Source organism: Porites lutea, chromosome 13 (assembly GCF_958299795.1).
Source record: "Porites lutea chromosome 13, jaPorLute2.1, whole genome shotgun sequence".
In the NCBI taxonomy this organism is placed as follows: domain Eukaryota; kingdom Metazoa; phylum Cnidaria; class Anthozoa; order Scleractinia; family Poritidae; genus Porites; species Porites lutea.
In genome coordinates this window covers 23817307-23836826 of record NC_133213.1, presented here as the reverse complement: position 1 = coordinate 23836826, position 19520 = coordinate 23817307, and the positions used below count along the sequence as shown (strand labels likewise).

The following is a 19520-nucleotide window of genomic DNA, read 5'->3' as shown; positions in this document are numbered from 1 at the left end:
ATACACTTCATTGGATCAATTGATATTCACATCTCTTCATGGGTTTGCTTTTTTTCTTTTGTGTGTGTTTTTTTTTTTTAATTTATTAGGTTTTGTGTTTAGTGAGGTTAGGTTCAGCTTATATCCGACGGGTTTACCTTTTTTTGGTAGCATGAGTCCATTGGAAGGTGTCTCAGCTGATAGCTGAGGGTACATACCCCAAATGATGTCTTTGTTTTCCAGTGCAATTTGCACTTGGTCTTGCAGTAAGGTCAAAATCTTCCGCTGTAGGGTCAGAGGTAATTAACCTTTGACAAATGGGATGGTTAAAACTTACAGCTTTTTTCTTTTTTGTTTTGTTCCAGGAGGAGGCAGGGGAATGTCATATGAGGAAAGCATGGTACAGTTGATGCTGTTTATCTTAAGTCAAAACAAGAGCACTCTTAAAAAAGTGTTAAGTCAAGCTTGTTGCTTGGAGATTAGATAAGAAATAAGGAGGCGCTTAATTCTACACAAAGCAGGATTTTTTCACTAAAAGTTTTTCACGTCCTACTTTATCGACGGTTGAGTATTCTTCAGGATATTTACTTTTACATGGTATTCCGTGATTTGTTTCTGAATTGATATAGTATGGCTGTATAATTTCACGAAATTCAAGGGCCTCGATTCAAGAGAAATTGCATCATTCCTAAGGAGCAAAAACGTGATGAACATGACGGGTCATTTCAATCTTCACCGGAAAAAAACTGCATGCTCATCACAAGACTCATTTGCCTACAATGAACAAAGTTTACAACACCCGACCAGTTAGCCTCACCATCTTAGTTTTGCTGAACTTTTGCTCATAAAGATTTTTTTTCCCGACCACTGAAGTACTCAATTGTTCTAAAGTAGTCAACACTTTCAAGCGATAGAATTCGTGGACCGACCCATTCCAGAAAAGCTCGACATCTTTCGAATAATATGTTGTAGGTCATGTCGCAATATTTATGTCCAGTTTCACAGTCTCCGCTAGGAACGCCTGGAACCATGTCTTTTCTTTTGACGCCCACACGCAAAAAAAGAGAAATGTTTACATTTCAGAGTCTTGCTGCTAAAGCAAGCTAGACTAGGGAGTTTTATGGAAATGGTCTCTCTTCATTAGTGAACAATAAGAAATTAAAAAGCATCTGAAATTGAAAGTTGAAGACATAGTCAGAAAGTACTGGTAACATATTAAATATTATTGAGCTTAGAAATAATACATTACCTGATGAGGCAGGGGCATAGCTACCTGTATGCATGATATACACGTGCATGCCTGAAAAAGTCAAGGGTAAAAAAAATTAAATGAAATAAAATAAAATAAAAGAGAGAATAATTAAAAAAGAAAGTGTAAAAATTAAAACAACAACAACAACAATGTAAATTGCCTCAATTCCGTTTAACTCTATTTGATTCTTTGGAGTATTTTTCCTTAAACAACGGACTGTTTGTTTTTTTGACACCCGAAAGTCGGTTTTCAAAACAAAAGACTCTTTTCCACAACATCAGAAAGTCGGTTTTCATTTGAACCTTGAATGATATACTTAAAGATGCATGCAGACAGCAAGCGGGATGGTATAAAACAAGTTATTTCACCCAGACCTGTCTTCGCAGGAGACAAAGGAGAGCATGATTATGTCCATGTGAGTGCTTCTGCCAGTCAAATTTGGAGTTGGAGGGGGAGGGAGATTTGGAAAATTGTGCATACCTCTGAAAAAATCCCGGCTATGCCCCTGTAAGGCCACATTTAGTAATACTAACATACATTTCATTGTGTTAATATTTTCATTGTTAGCTTGAGTGAGTACAAATAAAGTTTCAAATGCTGCCCGTTTTAGGAGCTGCTCTGCTCGTTTTTTTCCCTAGTACACCTACTTGGGGTTCTATTTTTTTTAACCAAATCGTGTATTATGACATTTCATAGGGGTGTTCGTACGAACGTACTATTTGCCGTGGGAACGTACTAGAGTAACAGTCACACATTTCATAGGTCATTGCTGTACGAACGTACTTAATTGGCCGTAGAAGTGTACTAGACTAACAGTTGTGTGTCATAACACTGTAGTGGGAAAGTAACCTCTGGAACTAAGTACGTTTTGGTGAGGCGTACTAAAAGAAAAAGGACAAACATGCATTCCTGTTCTGTGCATTAAAGATTGTTGTTGCTGGAAAGTTGTTGTTGTTGTTGTGCTTACTTATCAGTGCCTAAGATGTGCCAGAGTTTTCTAAGCTCAAAAGTTTTGACAGACGTTGAGAGTTGGGAAATTGTCCTCTTGTTTGAACCAAATGCCAGTGGCTTAGATGGTGTATCTAGTAATTCACTTCTTTAAACCTTTAGATGAAAATGCATGGCACCTTTGGTGCCATTGTCCAGAGTAGACTCTAAACAGTGTCAAAAATTTATAATTGCAGGAAGATGATGATGATGATGAGGAGAACGAGGATGAAGGTGATGATGCTGATAGTGTGAGAGGTGATAAGACTGTTAAAGGAACAAGTCTTGGGAAAAGTACAAGTGCAGAGAGAAAGCAAGCTTCTTTTTCTGTAGCGGCAGCGGGTGAGTGGTGATTACTGTGTCTATATCATTCACAGTAATCCTTAAAGTGGAAAGCATGTGGGCCTAATAGATAGTGTGCTGGACTCCAGATTAAGAGAGTTGGGTCACTGTAAATTCTGCTTGGGCAAGACACTTTACTGTTACAGTGCCTCAGTCCACCCACACCTTGATATTGTTAAAAACGTTGGATAGCACTATCCACCGGATAAATCAAGGGAAACATAATTCAATTCATAAGTGAAACCAAGGTCATTGCATTATCGACGGGTAAGAGATTTATCTGATGAATAGTGTTATCCATTTCAAAAGCAGGTGAACATAGTCCTGGATAGGACTGAAGTTGTTAGTCATCTTGAGAGTCAGGACTCTGAAGATGACTACCGCACAGGTTGTCGAAACGTCAGTCACTGTCAACAACAACAGTCCTATTCAGGACTATGTTCACCCAGACAATCAAACTCAACCTACTTTTGAAATGACTCCTGGGTTCAAACCTTTCACAGTGTTATCCATCTTTTGAACAACTGGGGCCAGGAGTATGAATAGATATGGGCAGAATTAGCCCTAGCGGGTAACCTTTTTGATGGACTGGCATTCCTTCCAGAGGGGAGTAGAATCATTCCTAGTCACTTTGTGTTACACATGCACTTGAGCTTTTTATGAGAGACCAGTAGCTATTGTCTGTCATAAGTAATCTATGTATTGGTATCTGTAACAAGGTCATTAGTTTCAACCACAACCATTTTTCTTGTTCTTTATTTTCTGTTTAGATGATGATGATGATAATGAGTCTACCTCCACTCGAGATGATGAAGAGGGTGATTCTGTTTCTAATGTTCTGCTTTATTGTGGTGAGCTTATTAGTGCAGTGCTGGAGATGAAGGACAGCCATGGACGAGTTATCTGCCAACTTTTTAAAAAGATACCACCGCAAAGTGTAAGTTCTAAAAAATGTTGTGCCTTGAACAGAATAGACATCTGAGTAAGTGGTCCCCATAAAAGTATTTGAATTACGGGAACACATGTAAGATTTTTTTAAAGATTTTTGCGTTTTAGATTTTTCCGAAACCTCAACTTGTTTCTTCTTTGTTGGGATTACAGTAAGGTTAAAATGACTCCATAAGTAATGTTTTGACTTGCTTGGCTGACCTTCTCCAGGAAAGTTTGTTTTTCGTGAAGAAGGGTGGGGCACTAAAAAGTGGTGTCCCATAACCCAGAGCTCCAATGGTAGTAGGGTAACCCGTTGGGCTACATTTAGCATGTTTCAATTACGAATTGTCTGATGAGAAAGCAACATTTCCCAAAATAAAATAAAAATGTTAAGGGATTTGGCAGCCCTGCACAACTGCTCAGGGCTAGTAAAACTTTAGCAACAGTAATAATTTTTTAATTTCTTTTCTCCTTGAAGAGAATCAAAGTAGTCAATGTGTTGATTTGGAGTTGTTTTTACCTCAGTGTAATCCCAAAGAAGAAAAAAAATCTTTGATTTTGGAAATGAGAGTTGGAACTTTCCAAGATACAGTTGACAGTTGTCTGTCACATGCTTGAAAAAGGCTGCACTGGCATAGTTTGGTAAAGCACAACTACATGATATGTATGTAGTGATACTTTGGTATGGATGTAAAGATATACATACACTTCACACTTTGTTTTGCGTTGACATTTTTCTGGATGATAAGAAACTGAAGAGCTGGATGGGAGTAACTGTGTTTTTTTCTATTAACAGCTTTATCCAGAATATTATGAAATCATCAAAGAACCTATTGACTTGAAAACAGTGTGCACAAAACTAAGGGTAAGTTAATGAAATTACTTTTGAAGAAGTTAATTGATGTCTTAAGGAAATTTAAGTGTCATTTTGGTATCATTTTAAGCATGTTGTTTCTCTTTCTTGGTAGGCCATGTAACTATGTACACCATATGGCTACTAATAAAAAAGATTTTTGTCTGGTGGTTGTATAAATAGTTTGTACATACGATAATAATTATTATTATTGTATGTATAGTATTGGACTGAAATTTCAGGTGTGGGAAAATCGCCCTTGTGTGTGATAATAGAATATCAGATTTTTTCAATCACTCCTGAACTTCAACTACAGTACTTTGTCATGTAATACAGAGTAGACGTGTGCATGGATTCTTTCTAACATTTTAAATATTCCAAGACATGGGAAAGGTTCATAGTAGATGTTCAATCAAACTTAAAATGTTTATTTGTGTTGGATGTGCTTCTAAACAACATTATTGTCAACCAGTGATGATACAAATCATGGAATATTGAGTAGAATGTGTTTTGTTTTCAGAATAACCAATACACTTCTCTAGAGGAAGCTGAGAGAGACTTGCTGTTAATGGTAAAAAATGCCCATGCCTTCAATGAACCAGGCTCTCAAGTCTACAAGGTTTGTTATTATAGATAAATTTGTTATTCAGAATTCCACTTCTGACAAGATAAGAAAATAATAGTATTACTGTTTTATGCAGAGTGAAAGAGATATACAGATTGCTGTACATGTACATCTTATACAAGCTGTGTACTTGCATTAATGGTACACATAATGTCTGTAACATGTTCCTTATATGCTTGTACATGTTTAGTTCACTACCGTACATTTATAGCCATAATAAATTATATTTTTTCACCCAGTAAAGCAAATTGCTATCCTCATCACTTTGAAATGAAAGCTGGTAGAATGACAGTGAAAAAGTCTCTAGAGATGAAACTCTTTCTCACCCACTGTTTTTTTTCAGGATGCAACTGCTATAAAGAAGACTATTCATACAAAGAAAGCTGAGATAGATCATGTACTAATGGGTGCCAAGTCAAGCAAAAGATTGAAGTAAGTTTGTGTTTACATTTGATTTAACTCTAAGGCTGCAGAATTGTTGTCGCCTGTATGTGGTATCCACTTTTCTGCCATTACCTATCCACCCTTGCTTTTTTTCTTACTCTTTTTTCAACTTAAGAGTGCCGAGTGTCAGGTCGGGCACCATGCAGCTTGTTGCAGGTCTTATGAATCCCCCTCCCTCATCCATCGGTGACTTGACTTCTAGGGTAACTGATCTAATTATTTCATTTGTAGAGCACGTCGTAGTTCTGGTAAAATGAGCACAGCTGTAACAGCACTGTTAAATGAAATAGAAGAATATGGAGAAGAGGGTCTTGACATGCCACAAGAAGAAGCTGAGTTTTACCCAGATGACAGTGTACATGGTCAGTTCATTTATCCTACACTCCTCTCTGCAGTACCACTGATTCTTAGGCAGAAGCATGGGGTTATAGAGAGGATCTATTGTCTTGATTATTTTCAATTTTTCCTTTAAATTTTTTTATATTAATGTCTTACTTTGTGTTACTTTTAGGAGATGAAGAAAGTGTTGGAGGTGCAGATTCAGACAATCCTCTGATGATGTTATTCAATGAAGTACACCACTTCACTGATCCAACTGGGCGGGCTTTGTCAGAACCTTTTCTCAGATTGCCATCTAGGAGGTTTGGTTTCTTTTTTTTTTTTCGTTACAATATACAGAATTTTTTAAATCTGATTACATATATTTTTGTAAGTATTTCACCTTTATGCAAAACCAATGCAAAGTAAGATTAAAATCAAACCAGTGAACTACAATGTAGCTATTGTCACACACATCTGATCTAATATTGTTATCAGAGTCCCCTAATTGTTGAATTTTGCAGGTGATGTTATCTCTTTCACTTGCTAACTATTAAACTTTATTCCCTGATCTATCTTATTTTTATGTTCAACTCAGAGCATACCCTGATTATTATGAAGTCATCAAGCAGCCTATTGCCTTATCCAAAATCAGGTCTCAGATAAAGGTAAGAAAAATCAAACCATAGCTGCCAGTTACAGTTTGTAGGACATCCCTGAAACCAAAGAAGGTTATTTACTGTTTACATATACCATGCATTTATCTTTAGACTGGCCAGTATGAAAGCCTTGAAGAATTGGAGAAAGATATGGATTTGTGCTTTCAAAATGCCCAAACGTACAATGAACCCAACTCAATGCTTTACAAGGTATAATATTACCTGCGTAAAATTTTGTCTTATTATAAAACTTGAAATGTTTTTTTGTCTTCCAAGTAATTAGTGCAACAATAACTCTGAGGTATACATTCTTAGTACATATTTAGTAATTCTGTGCATTGTTTAAGTGTTCTCTCCCCACCCCTCCCCCTCCTCTCCACCATAGTCTATTCACCCACCCAATTTGTAACCTTGATTTTGTTTTACAGGATGCTCATAGAATGCAAGAACACATGAAGAAAAAGAAAGTAGAAGTGATGAAATACATGGAAGAGAAAGGAATTTCATTGGAGGAATACAAGGTAGTGATTTTAAAGCGTCTTTATACTACTGTCTTGTAGTGATGCCAACTGTCAAGTGATAGTCTAGTTGTTTTGAAGACAAGAAAATGCAGATGAAGAGTTTAGAAAATGAAAGAGAATAAGGGTTTGTCAATGTCACTGTCACACAGATGAAGTGAAAGCCCTCAGAGGGTGGTTACTTGCATGGTTCTCTTGAAAAATAGTATACTGTAAGCTAAAAATAATATCACTGAATTTTTCTGCTGTGGTTATAACAAGTAATTTTGTCTCATAAGTGATTACGTTTAACTGATAAAGGAAAAATGTCTGTACTGTTCCCTTTTTTCATGTTTATTTTAGAGAAAAAAGAAACCCAAAAAAATGGAAACTGAACCATCAGCTGCAAAAGAAGAAGCTAGTGCCAGTGTTGTTTACAGAAAACCAAAAACTGAAGTCAGAAAACCCAAGAAGAGCAAAAAGACAGAAGAAGTTGATCCTATTGTGCTGAGGAAGAGGATGCGTCAGCTTTATAAAGCTGTGGTAAACTATCAGGTAATGTGAAACACATGTCAGCTTTATAATTTGGTTTCTCTGTCAGCAGCTCACTTATCATTATTGTATGGTTAATTGCTTCTGAACAGGGCTGTCACTAAGATTTCAAGTTGCCTGATATAATTATGCATTTAGTAGGCAGGACATTGAACAGCTAGAAAGTTCCTTAATTGGTTCTACATAGTTTTCAATATTTCCTTTTTTTCTCAGTGGTCTGAACATATCTATCTTCGTAGTTTTGTGGCTTTGTGTGTTCGTATCTGTGTTGCAGGGTGATGGGCCAGTAAGCTTAAGGTTGGAGGTACTATGAGTTGATGCTAGGAACCAATGAGAATGTGGCATCTAAACATAATATTTCTAAAGGTCAAACAAATGCACTTTGAGACTGCCTTTTTGGTTCTTCACAATTTTTTTGTCTTTTATTACAGCTAAAGGTGTTTACAATCATAACATTTAAATATCTTTATGATTCAAACACTGCATACAATGATACAGATGTTTAAGAGTTTATATTTTAGTATGGGTGCTGCTTCAAGACATTTATAACCTAATTCAGCTTTCTCGAACGGTACAACGTATGTACTTTGTTCCAGATTGAAAATCGCAAATCGTGTAGTCTGACGCCAGTGGCACATGTGTATCTGATTTAGGGTGAAAAGGGTAGATTCTTGGTCGGGTTACACTGAGGCTTTCAAAATAGCTCATGCATATTAAAATGTGCCTAGTATGTTGTTCTTTATGAAAGTAACTGGGGGTCATGTTTATAGGAGCCAGGGGAGCCCCCGGCCCTTACTGACAGCCCTGAGGAACAATGCAAATGGCAATTAATAAAGAAACCCTTTAAATCCTTGTAGGATGAAAACGGAAGATACCTTTCGGCAATATTTGTGGAACTTCCCTCAGCACAGGTTTGGTGCTTTTCAGTTGTGTTTTTATACGTAGCCTATCTGTAGCTGTTTGAAACTAACCGCTGAAAGTGAAACATTGGTGGTGACTTATCTATACGACCATGTTCTTTAACTAGGATTACCCAGATTACTATCAAGTGATATCTGAACCTGTCTGCTTGAGCCAGATTGAGAACAACATCAGAGATAACAAGGTAATTGATTGTTATGCTGTGGGATCTACGGTAGCTTGAGAAAACAGCCGACATTTAATATTTGGTGATGCTACCACTGGTTTCCCTGCCAAATGACTTCTGAGAAATGAGCGCCGAAATTCCATACTGATGACGCGTCACTACCCAGATCTGGGTGGTGCTTCTGATTGGTTAGCTGCATGGGAAATCTGATTCAACTAATCAGAAGCACTACCCAGAACTGGGTAATGATGCGTCGTCAGTATGGAATTTCTGCACTCGTTTCTGAGACGTCATTTGGCGGAGAAACCATTGGTAGCATTGCCAAATGTCAGCTGTTTTCTCAGGCTAGATCTACAGATGTATTTGTAAGTATGATTTCATGCCTACTATAGATATTTTTAAGGGAATAAAGTGGACAAATCTTTACCTGTAGATGTGCTTCATTTGTAGCTTTGAACAATTTTTATATTCATGTGGACCTTGATAATGAAATAAAAAAAATTACTTGTTTAGAAAATTTTAAACACTCTGCTAGATTTTATCCATTGTAATTGTTTAAGTGCTATTAGTAGTTTTGAATCCTTTTTTAGCTTTTGTATTTTTAATTCTTTGTCGTGTAAATAGTTTTTATTACTTCTAAATTTTGCACACGACCACATCAGCATTGCTGTAATCTTATTGTGTATAAATAAATGCTTTACTTACTTACTTACCTATTACATCCAGATTTATGATAGTCATCATTATGGTCCTTAATAGTTTAGGGCTGGATAACATTCACTTGCCTCTTGTTTTGTGAACTTATAACAATGACACAATGTTTTTTTATTTATTTATTTCTGTATTCATTGCCACAGTATTCTGGTGAGGAGGATCTGATGCTAGATTTTGAAGTTATGTTTGACAATGCCAGATATTATAATGAAGAGGCTTCTCAAGTCTTCCAGGTTCAGTCCTCATCTTACTGATTCTTTTACTTTAGATTTTCATTATTGTTATTGCTTGGAAAGTCCACTGCTAGGTAACTCTACCTATTTTGATAAATGAGCTTTAAGTGCTAATGTCATCCCCCCAAAGTCTTGGTTTTCCTTTCACAAGAGAAAAAACATAACTAGGCATTGATCATTGCTGTTTACACATTTTTGGACATTAATTTCATGCTATTCAAGATATATGTTGTTTTACATTCTGTAAAATGTTATGAAGTAATAGTAAAAAATTATTATGAAGATGGTAAATGATGGTGCCAAATATCTGGCAACTGTGGTTGTGGAATTGTTATCCTATTGCAGGTCTGATCTTTTGTCTTGTGTTATATAGGATGCCTGTACTCTGGAGAAAGTGTTGAGGAAGAAAAGAAAATCACTTGGTCCAGTTTACCCAGGTTTTTATACATTAGAACATTATCTGATTATGTGTATGTCTGTCAATATCATAACATTTCCCTTGTAAACTGGGTTATTCTTGATTATTTGCTGACTGGGGATCTGTCATGTAATTGACGTGGGTTTTCAACAGTTACTTCTGCAGAAGGAGGTACATCAGCTGGTCAGGCAGTACCTGCCAAACAAGCAACGCCCACAAAGTCTGGCAGAATATCGTAAGTTGCACCTACCTTACATTAGGTTTTGTTCATTACTTGCATGGGGGAAACTGGAGATAATTTCTGAAAAATGCTAAAAGTAATATGGTTTGTTCCATTCCATTTGGGAAGGTTATGTAAGCAGTTTGTTCTCCCCTTAGGTCAAGTTTAAAAATTTGTCAGACACTAACTGACTGATTGTTTGATTATTTGATTGTTTGATTTTTTTTCTTATAGCACATCATTCATTTTGAAAAGTTATTGTCAGGTTATATAACTTAATGATTGTCTTGTCAAGTGCAAATTTGAGGGTAGTGTTAGACTCAAGTGCAAAGGAAGTGATGTTGTAATTTGCGCCAGACAATGGTCAGTGGGAACAGACTGCCTTCTGTTTAATACCACTCCACTTGACTGAAGACTGTTACTACTTATCTGATCCTCTTGCGCAAACATTTCTAAATGCCTTTACTGTGTTTATTACTGGTAAGAGTCACATTGAAGAAGAATCCAGCACAGCAAATTTTTGTTGTATAAACATATCCACCCAAGCCCACTATTGTAGGCCTACATTGTTATCATGTTGGAAACTTTTTGTAGATCTTCACCTGTGTCAGCTAAGAAGTACAGCCATGTACCATCAGCAACAAATGAGTTAAAAGAGCTCTGTCGAGAACTGTTTAATGCTGTTAAAGACTGCACTGTAAGTTATTTTAGTTTGTTGGAATCATTGTTTTCCTTATCATCAATGATTGGGGTTATCAAGCAAATATTTTTACCTCAGAAAATTGCGTTAAAGCATTCCCTTCAGATGGTTACATTAATTATTTTAGTGTGTTAGTAAATGTTACAGGTACATTGTACAGTGTCTAGATCTCTTAACTTAATATGCTTGTTATGATATGTTGCTGTTGTTTTCACTCTTAGGACAGCCATGGAAGACAACTTTGTCTCATTTTCCAGAAGCTGCCTTCAAGAGCGGTGAGTAAACTGGGAAATGTAATTTGTCAGGGAATAAATGAACAACTCACTTTTGTGCTGGATCCCAGGGCTGTCAAAACGTTTTTAAGTGGCAAGCTGATGATGAATAGTAGGCAGCTTTGGAACTCGCACCAAAGGCACAAGTTCTTGAGGGCCAAAGCATCTACGGACATTTTGGAATTAAGAGTCTTGGAAATGCCATTTCCAGGGGTTTGAAGACATATTTCTCCACCACGGATGATATGTTGCTTCGTCAGAATACACGTAAGACTGGGAACAATGCCATCAAAATGTCCCAGGCATTTCAAAACACCACATGGTTCGAAAGTTTCACAGATCAAACCCTGTTTAATTATGCACTCAATTCATTCATCATCATTATTCAATGGTACTTTTTTTGTTAGCAGTGATGGTAGAAGGAGATGAAAGTAGCTGGCTAAGGATAACTAACTAGCCAGCGGTTTTGGCTGGCTACCGGCCCTTAATGACAGCCCTGGGATCCTCAGAACTTGGGTGATTAAACTTAAAGTAATATAGCTTCCTTATCAGGCAAGGAGATTTTCCTTTCAGTTAATGACTACAATTTTTGTGTTTTATTTATTTATTTATTTATTTTTTTCAGGAATACCCAGACTATTACACACTGATAAAGAAGCCTATAGACATGTCCAAGATAAACACTAAACTGTATGGAGATCAGTACCAGACCTTGGATGATTTCATGTCAGACTTTCAGCTCATGTTTGATAATGCTTGTCGATATAATGAGCCTGACTCACAGGTTTATAAGGTACAGTGCTCAGTTCATATAATATTGTGACTATCTTGTTTTCCAAAATAAGACTGAAAACTTTTTACACAATTTTTTTGGGAGCAAGGGTGGCACAGTGGTGACAGTCCTCCCACCTTTGGTTCGAATCCAGGGGTCAACACCAAATGTGCTCCCAGAGGTTTTTCTTGGGGTACTCCGATTTTTCCGCTCTCCTTAAACACCAACCCTTTAAAAATAATTCCAATTCGATCTAGAACACAGACAAATTTCAACGAAATCTCAAGGACTCCTAACTGCTCCATTGGTAAACAAATTGCAACAGGGGAACACCTATCACTAGGAATATGTGTTTCCCAGGTAGGGAAACACATATCACTAAGGATATGTGTTTCCCTGCTGGGGGAACACATATCACTAGGGATATGTGTTTCCCTGGGTGGGAGAACACATATCACTAGGGATATGTGTTTCCCACGTAGGGGAACCCATATCACTAGGGATATGTGTTTCCCAGGTGGGGGAACACATATCCCTAGGGATATTTGTTTCCCAGGTGGGGGAACCCATATCACCAGGGATATGTGTTTCCCACGTAGGGAAAAACATATCACTAGGGATAAGTGTTTCCCAGGTGGGGAAACACATATCACTAGGGATATGTGTTTCCCAGGTGGGGGAACACATATCACTAGGGAAATGTGTTTCTCAGGTGGGGGAACACATATCACTAGGGATATGTGTTTCCCAGGTGGGGGAACACATATCAATAGGGATATGTGTTTCCCAGGTGGGGGAACCCATATCACTAGGGATATGTGTTTCCCACGTACGGGAACACATATCACTAGGGATAAGTGTTTCCCAGGTGGGGGAACACATATCACTAGGCATATGTGTTTCAAGGGGGGGGGGGGGGAACACATATCACTAGGGATATGTGTTTCCCCAGGTGGGGAAACTCATATCACTAGGGATAAGTGTTTCCCAGGTGCGGGAACACATATCACTAGGGATATGTGTTTCCCAGGTGGGGGAACACATATCACTAGGGATATGTGTTTCCCAGGTGGGGGAACCCATATCACTAGGGATATGTGTTTCCCACGTAGGGGAACACATATCACTAGGGATAAGTGTTTCCCAGGTGCGGGAACACATATCACTAGGGATATGTGTTTCCCAGGTGGGGGAACACATATCACTAGGGATATGTGTTTCCCAGGTGGGGGAACCCATATCACTAGGGATATGTGTTTCCCACGTAGGGGAACACATATCACTAGGGATAAGTGTTTCCCAGGTGCGGGAACACATATCACTAGGGATATGTGTTTCCCAGGTGGGGGAACACATATCACTAGGAATATGTGTTTCCCCAGGTGGGGAAACTCATATCACTAGGCATATGTGTTTCCCACGTAGGGAAACCCATATCACTAGCGATATGTGTTTCCCACGTAGGGGAACACATATCACTAGGGATATGTGTTTCCCAGGTGGGGGAATAGAATATCGTTCTGGAATATCGTGAAAGATATTTTCCTGGCCTATATTGCCTAAAAAAAAAAAGTTGGTAAAATGGCCATTTTTGGACCAAAACCATGGGTTAACCCCTTTGGAAAAATGTCAGTATTTCGACTTTTTGAGCATCTTGTTTCTATAGCTTAGAAAGGCGTTCTTTCGTCCTAGAATATCGTTAAAGACATTTTCCTGGCCTATACTGCCAAAAAAAAAAAGTTGGAAAATGGCCATTTTTCGACCAAAACCATAGGTTGACCCCTTTGGAAAAATGTCAATTTTTCGACTTTTTGAAGATCTTGTTTTTATAGCTTAGAAAGGCGTTTTTTCGTTCTAGAATATCGTTAAAGACATTTTCCTGGGCTTTATTGCCTAAAAAAAAAACGTTGGAAAAATGGCCATTTTTGGACCAAAACCATGGGTTAACCCCTTTGGAAAAATGTCAATTTTCGACTTTTTGAACTTCTTGTTTTTATAGCTTAGAAAGGCGTTTTTTCGTTCTAGAATATCGTTAAAGACATTTTCCTGGGCTTTATTGCCTAAAAAAAAAACGTTGGAAAAATGGCCATTTTTGGACCAAAACCATGGGTTAACCCCTTTGGAAAAATGTCAATTTTCGACTTTTTGAACTTCTTGTTTTTATAGCTTAGAAAGGCGTTTTTTCGTTCTAGAATATCGTTAAAGACATTGTCCTGGGCTTTATTGCCTAAAAAAAAAAAGTTGGAAAAATGGCCATTTTTGGACCAAAACCATGGGTTAACCCCTTTGGAAAAATGTCAATTTTTCGACTTTTTGAAGATCTTGTTTTTATAGCTTAGAAAGGCGTTTTTTCGTTCTAGAATATCGTTAAAGACATTGTCCTGGCCTATATTGCCCAAAAAAATAAAGCTGGAAAAATGGCCATTTTTCGACCAAAACCATGGGTCAACTCTTCTGGAAAAATGTCAATTTTTCGACTTTTTGAAGATCTTGTTTTTATAGCTGAGAAAGGCGTTTTTTTGTTCTAGAATATCGTTGAAGACATTTTCCTGGGCTTTACTGCCTAAAAAAAAAAAGTTGGAAAAATGGCCATTTTTGGACCAAAACCATGGGTTAACCCCTTTGGAAAAATGTCAATTTTTCGACTGTTTGGACATCTTGTTTTGATAACTTAGAAAGGCGTTTTTTCGTTCTAGAATATCCTTAAAGACATTTTCGTTGCCTATATTGCCTAAAAAAAAAAGGTGGAAAAATCTCCATTTTTTGACCAAAACCATGGGTTACCCCGTTTGGAAAAATGACAATTTTTCGACTTTTTTAACATCTTGTTTTTATAGCTTAGAAAGGCGTTGTTTCGTTCTAGAATATCTTTAAAGACATTTTTCTGGTCTATATTGCCTAAAAAAAAAAAGTCGGAAAAATGGCCATTTTTGGACCAAAACCATGGGTTAACCCCTTTCGAAAAATGTCAATATTACATATCACTAGGGTATGTGTTTCCCAGGTGGGGGAACACATATCTCTACGGATATGTGTTTTCCACGTAGGGGAACACATATCACTAGGGATATGTGTTTCCCGGGTGGGGGAACACATATCATTAGGGATATGTGTTTCCCAGGTTTGGGAACCCATATCACTAGGGATATGTGTTTCCCACGTAGGGGAACACATATCACTAGGGATAAGTGTTTCCCAGGTGGGGGAACACATATCACTAGGGATATATGTTTCCCAGGTGGGGGAACCCATATCACTAGGGATATGTGTTTCCCACGTAGGGGAACACATATGACTAGGGATAAGTGTTTCCCAGGTGGGGGAACACATATCACTAGGGATATGTGTTTCCCAGGTGGGGGAACACGTATCACCATAGATATGTGTTTACCAGGTGGGGGAACACATTTCACTAGGCATATTTGTTTCCCAGGTGGGGGAATAAAATATCGTTCTAGAATATCGTTAAAGACATTTTCCTGGCCTATATTGCCTAAAAAAGAAAAGTTGGAAAAATGGCCATTTTTGGACCAAAACCATGGGTTAACCCCTTTGGAAAAATGTCAATTTTTCGACTTTTCGAAGATCTTGTTTTTATAGCTTAGAAAGGCGTTGTTTCGTTCTAGAATATCGTTAAAGACATTTTTCTGGTCTATATTGCCTAAAAAAAAAAAAAGTTGGAAAAATGGCCATTTTTGGACCAAAACCATGGGTTAACCTCTTTGGAAAAATGTCAATTTTTTGACTTTTTGAAGATCTTGTTTTCATAGCTTAGTAAGGCGTTTTTTCGTTCTAGAATATCGTTAACGACATTTTCCTGGCCTCTATTGCCTAAAAAAAAAAAGTTGGAAAAATGGCCATTTTTGACCAAAACCATGGGTTAACCCCTTTGGAAAAAAGTCAATTTTTCGACTTTTTGAAGATCTTGTTTTTATAGCTTAGAAAGGCGTTTTTTCGTTCTAGAATATCGTTAAAGACATTGCTCTGGCCTATATTGCCTAAAAAAAAAAGTTAGAAAAATGGCCATTTTTCGACCAAAACCATGGGTCAACTCTTCTGGAAAAATGTCAATTTTTCGACTTTTTGAAGATCTTGTTTTTATAGCTTAGAAAGGCGTGTTTTCCTTCTAGAATATCGTTAAAGACATTTTCCTGGCCTTTATTGCCTAAAAAAAAAAAGTTGGAAAAATGGCCATTTTTGGACCAAAACGATGGGTTAACCCCTTTGGAAAAATGTCAATTTTTCGACTTTTTGAAGATCTTGTTTTTATAGCTTAGAAAGGCGTTTTTTCGTTCTAGAATATCGTTAAAGACATTGTCCTGGCCTATATTGCCTAAAAAAAAAATTTGGAAAATGGCCATTTTTTGACCAAAACCATGGGTCAACTCTTCTGGGAAAATCTCAATTTTTGGACTTTTTGAAGATCTTGTTTTTATAGCTTAGAAAGGCGTTTTTTCGTTCTAGAATATCGTGAAAGATATTTTCCTGGGCTTTATTGCCTAAAAAAAAAAAGTTGGAAAAATGGCCATTTTTGGACCAAAACCATGGGTTAACCCCTTTGGAAAAATGTCAATTTTTCGACTTTTTGGACATCTTGTTTTTATAGCTTAGAAGGGCGTTTTTTTGTTCTAGAATATCCTTAAAGACATTTTCGTTGCCTATATTGCTTAAGAATAAAAGTTGGAAAAATCTCCATTTTTGGACCAAAACCATGGGTTACTCCGTTTGGAAAAATGACAATTTTTCGACTTTTTTAACATCTTGTTTTTATAGCTTAGAAAGGCGTTGTTTCGTTCTAGAATATCGTTAAAGACATTTTTCTGGTCTATATTGCCTAAAAAAAAAAAAGTCGGAAAAATGGCCATTTTTGGACCAAAACCATGGGTTAACCTCTCTGGAAAAATGTCAATTTTTCGACTTTTTGAACATCTTGTTTTTATAGCTTAGAAAGGCGTTTTTTCGTTCTAGAATATCGTTAAAGACATTGTCCTGGCCTATATTGCCTAAAAAAAAAGTTGGAAAAATGGTTATTTTTTGACCAAAACCATGGGTTAACCCCTTTGGAAAAATGTCAATATCACATATCACTAGGGATATATGTTTCCCAGGTGGGGGAACACATATCTCTAAGGATGTGTTTCCCACGTAGGGGAACACATATTTCTAGGGATATGTGTTTCCCAGGTGGGGGAACACATATCACTAGGGATATGTGTTTCCCAGGTGGGGGAACACATATCACAAGGGATATGTGTTTTCCAGGTGGGGGAACACATATCACTAGGGATATGTGTTTCCCAGGTGGGGGAACCCATGTCACTAGGGATAAGTGTTTCCCACGTAGAGGAACACATATCACTAGGGATATGTTTTTCAAAGGTGTGGGAACAGATATCACTAGGGATATGTGTTTTCCAGGTGGGGGAACAGATATCACTAGGGATATGTGTTTCGCAGGTGGGGGAACACATGTCACTAGGGATATGTATTTCCAAGGTGGGGAAACACATATTACTAGGGATATGTCTTTCCCACGTGGGGGAACCGATATCACTAGGGAAATGTGTTTCACAGGTGGGGGAACACATATCACTAGGGATATGTGTTTCCCTGGTGGGGGAACCCATATCACTAGGGATATGTGTTTCCCACGTAGGGGAACACATATCACAAGCGATATGTGTTTCCCAGGTGGGGAAACACATATTACTAGGGATATGTTTTTCCCACGTTGGGGAACCGATATCACTAGGGAAATGTGTTTCACAGGTGGGGGAACACATTTCACTAGGGATATGTGTTTCCCTGGTGGGGGAACCCATATCTCTAGGGATATGTATTTCCCACGTAGGGGAACACATATCACTAGGGATATGTGTTTTCCAGGTGGGTGAACACATATCACTAGGGATATGTGTTTCCCAGGTGGGGGAACCCATATCACTAGGGATATGTGTTTGCCACGTAGGGGAACACATATCACTAGGGATAAGTGTTTCCCAGGTTGGGGAACACATATCACTAGGGATATGTGTTTCCCACGTAGGGGAACACATATCACTAGGGATAAGTGTTTCCCAGGTAGGGGAACACATATCACTAGGGATATGTGTTTCCCAGGTGGGGGAACACATATCACTAGGGATATGTGTTTCCCAGGTGGGGAAACACATATCACTCGGGATATGTGTTTCCCAGGTAGGGGAACCAATATCACTAGGGATATGTGTGTCTTAGGTGGGGGAACACATATTTCTATTGATATGTCTTTCGTAAGTGGGGAAACACATATCACTAGGGATAAAACCAGACTCATTTTCGAGACAAGGCAGCTCCTAAGCAGGGTATCAGACATGCGAGTACCTTTCCTTTACCGAGAACTCTTTCCGGTTTCCTCAGTGTTTTCCAGCAGGGTATCAGGCGTGCGAGTACCTTCCCTTGACCGAGAACTCTTTCCGGTTTCCCCAGTGAAAGACTTAGTCATTATACTGGACTCATACCTGAAATTTAACTATCATATAAACACCTTAACATCGTTTTCTCCTGTCCATGTTATGTCAGATTAGTAAGGTGAGACAGCTGTTCACTAAGCCCGTCTTGTCAACTATTTTGTATTCCCTTACTTTTATTAAACGTGTTTACTGTTTCACTATCTGGGCGGGCTCCTCTAGGCAAAATCTACAGAAGTTACAATTAGGGCAAAACTTTGCCGCTCGCGTATTAGCAGATACTAAAACGTTTGATCACATCTCTCCCGTTCTTTGGGAATTAGGGAGGCCCTTCATCAAAGATCAGCTATTAGTCAGTGATAGTACCCAACAACACCAGGAAAAGGGATAATCTAAATCTCTCTCTGTGCAAAACAGTTTTTGCCCAACGGTCATTTTACTATCGCTCTCTACGTGCCTGGAACTCTCTGACCGCAAACACTAGAAATAGCCCATCACTATGTACCTTTAGAGGAGCGTGAAACGTGAATTGCAGGGGCAGACCCCATACGTTAAATAGTTAATATTTGATTTGTGTTAGATGTCCAAAAAGATAACGTAATTTTACGTGCATAGTTTAGGCTTTTACTTTTGTACCAAGACTGTAATTTAATCAATTTAAGCTTTTTCTACTTATCCCCCATTTGTAAATTGACTTCAGAACTGGTGTACTAAAAGTTGTTTTAATTAAGCAGTAATTTTATGTTTTCTTTATTTGATGGGTAGTGTTAGGATTGCTGTTTGATTTTTTGCAGGATTCTTTAAGTCTTGCAAGAGAACTTTTGAGGAAGAAAGCAGAGCTTGTTGGTAAGTTATTTAACACATAAAATTATAGTAGGTAAGTCCTCTGAGCAAGAATAGGAATGCTGATTATGAAAGATCATGGCAGAATTAGTTATCTCTATTTATAGTTAGACAATGTAAGTAAATTAATATTTGTGGGGAAGTGATGTTGTAATTTGCGCCAGACAGTGTAAGTGGGAACAGACTGCCTTCTGTTCAATACCACTCCACTTGGCTGAAGACTAATACTACTGTATCTGATCCTCAAAATCGATAACCAGAGTTAATACCATCAACTGAACTTTGACTCTGAAGGTGACTACCACACTGGTTGTCATCAGTCACTGTCAACAACAGTTCTATTCAGGATTATGATCACCAGGACGATCATGCTT

General features: G+C 37.9%; 1 protein-coding gene across 2 annotated transcripts in view; it reads left to right on the top strand.

Annotated features, from left to right (window-relative positions):
- LOC140923392 (protein polybromo-1-like) overlaps positions 1-19520 on the top strand; it is a 40629-nt gene that overhangs the window by 4699 nt on the left and 16410 nt on the right. For both annotated transcript variants that reach the window (XM_073373481.1, XM_073373480.1), the window contains exons 5-25: positions 345-379; positions 2416-2560; positions 3331-3497; positions 4287-4355; positions 4864-4962; positions 5312-5400; positions 5644-5774; positions 5924-6053; positions 6329-6398; positions 6501-6599; positions 6818-6910; positions 7250-7441; positions 8296-8349; positions 8466-8543; positions 9383-9472; positions 9846-9909; positions 10044-10125; positions 10705-10807; positions 11032-11085; positions 11708-11875; positions 19098-19149. In XM_073373481.1, coding sequence (XP_073229582.1) covers positions 345-379; positions 2416-2560; positions 3331-3497; positions 4287-4355; positions 4864-4962; positions 5312-5400; positions 5644-5774; positions 5924-6053; positions 6329-6398; positions 6501-6599; positions 6818-6910; positions 7250-7441; positions 8296-8349; positions 8466-8543; positions 9383-9472; positions 9846-9909; positions 10044-10125; positions 10705-10807; positions 11032-11085; positions 11708-11875; positions 19098-19149 — 2064 coding nt within the window. The remainder of the gene's footprint in view (positions 1-344; positions 380-2415; positions 2561-3330; positions 3498-4286; positions 4356-4863; positions 4963-5311; positions 5401-5643; positions 5775-5923; positions 6054-6328; positions 6399-6500; positions 6600-6817; positions 6911-7249; positions 7442-8295; positions 8350-8465; positions 8544-9382; positions 9473-9845; positions 9910-10043; positions 10126-10704; positions 10808-11031; positions 11086-11707; positions 11876-19097; positions 19150-19520) is intronic.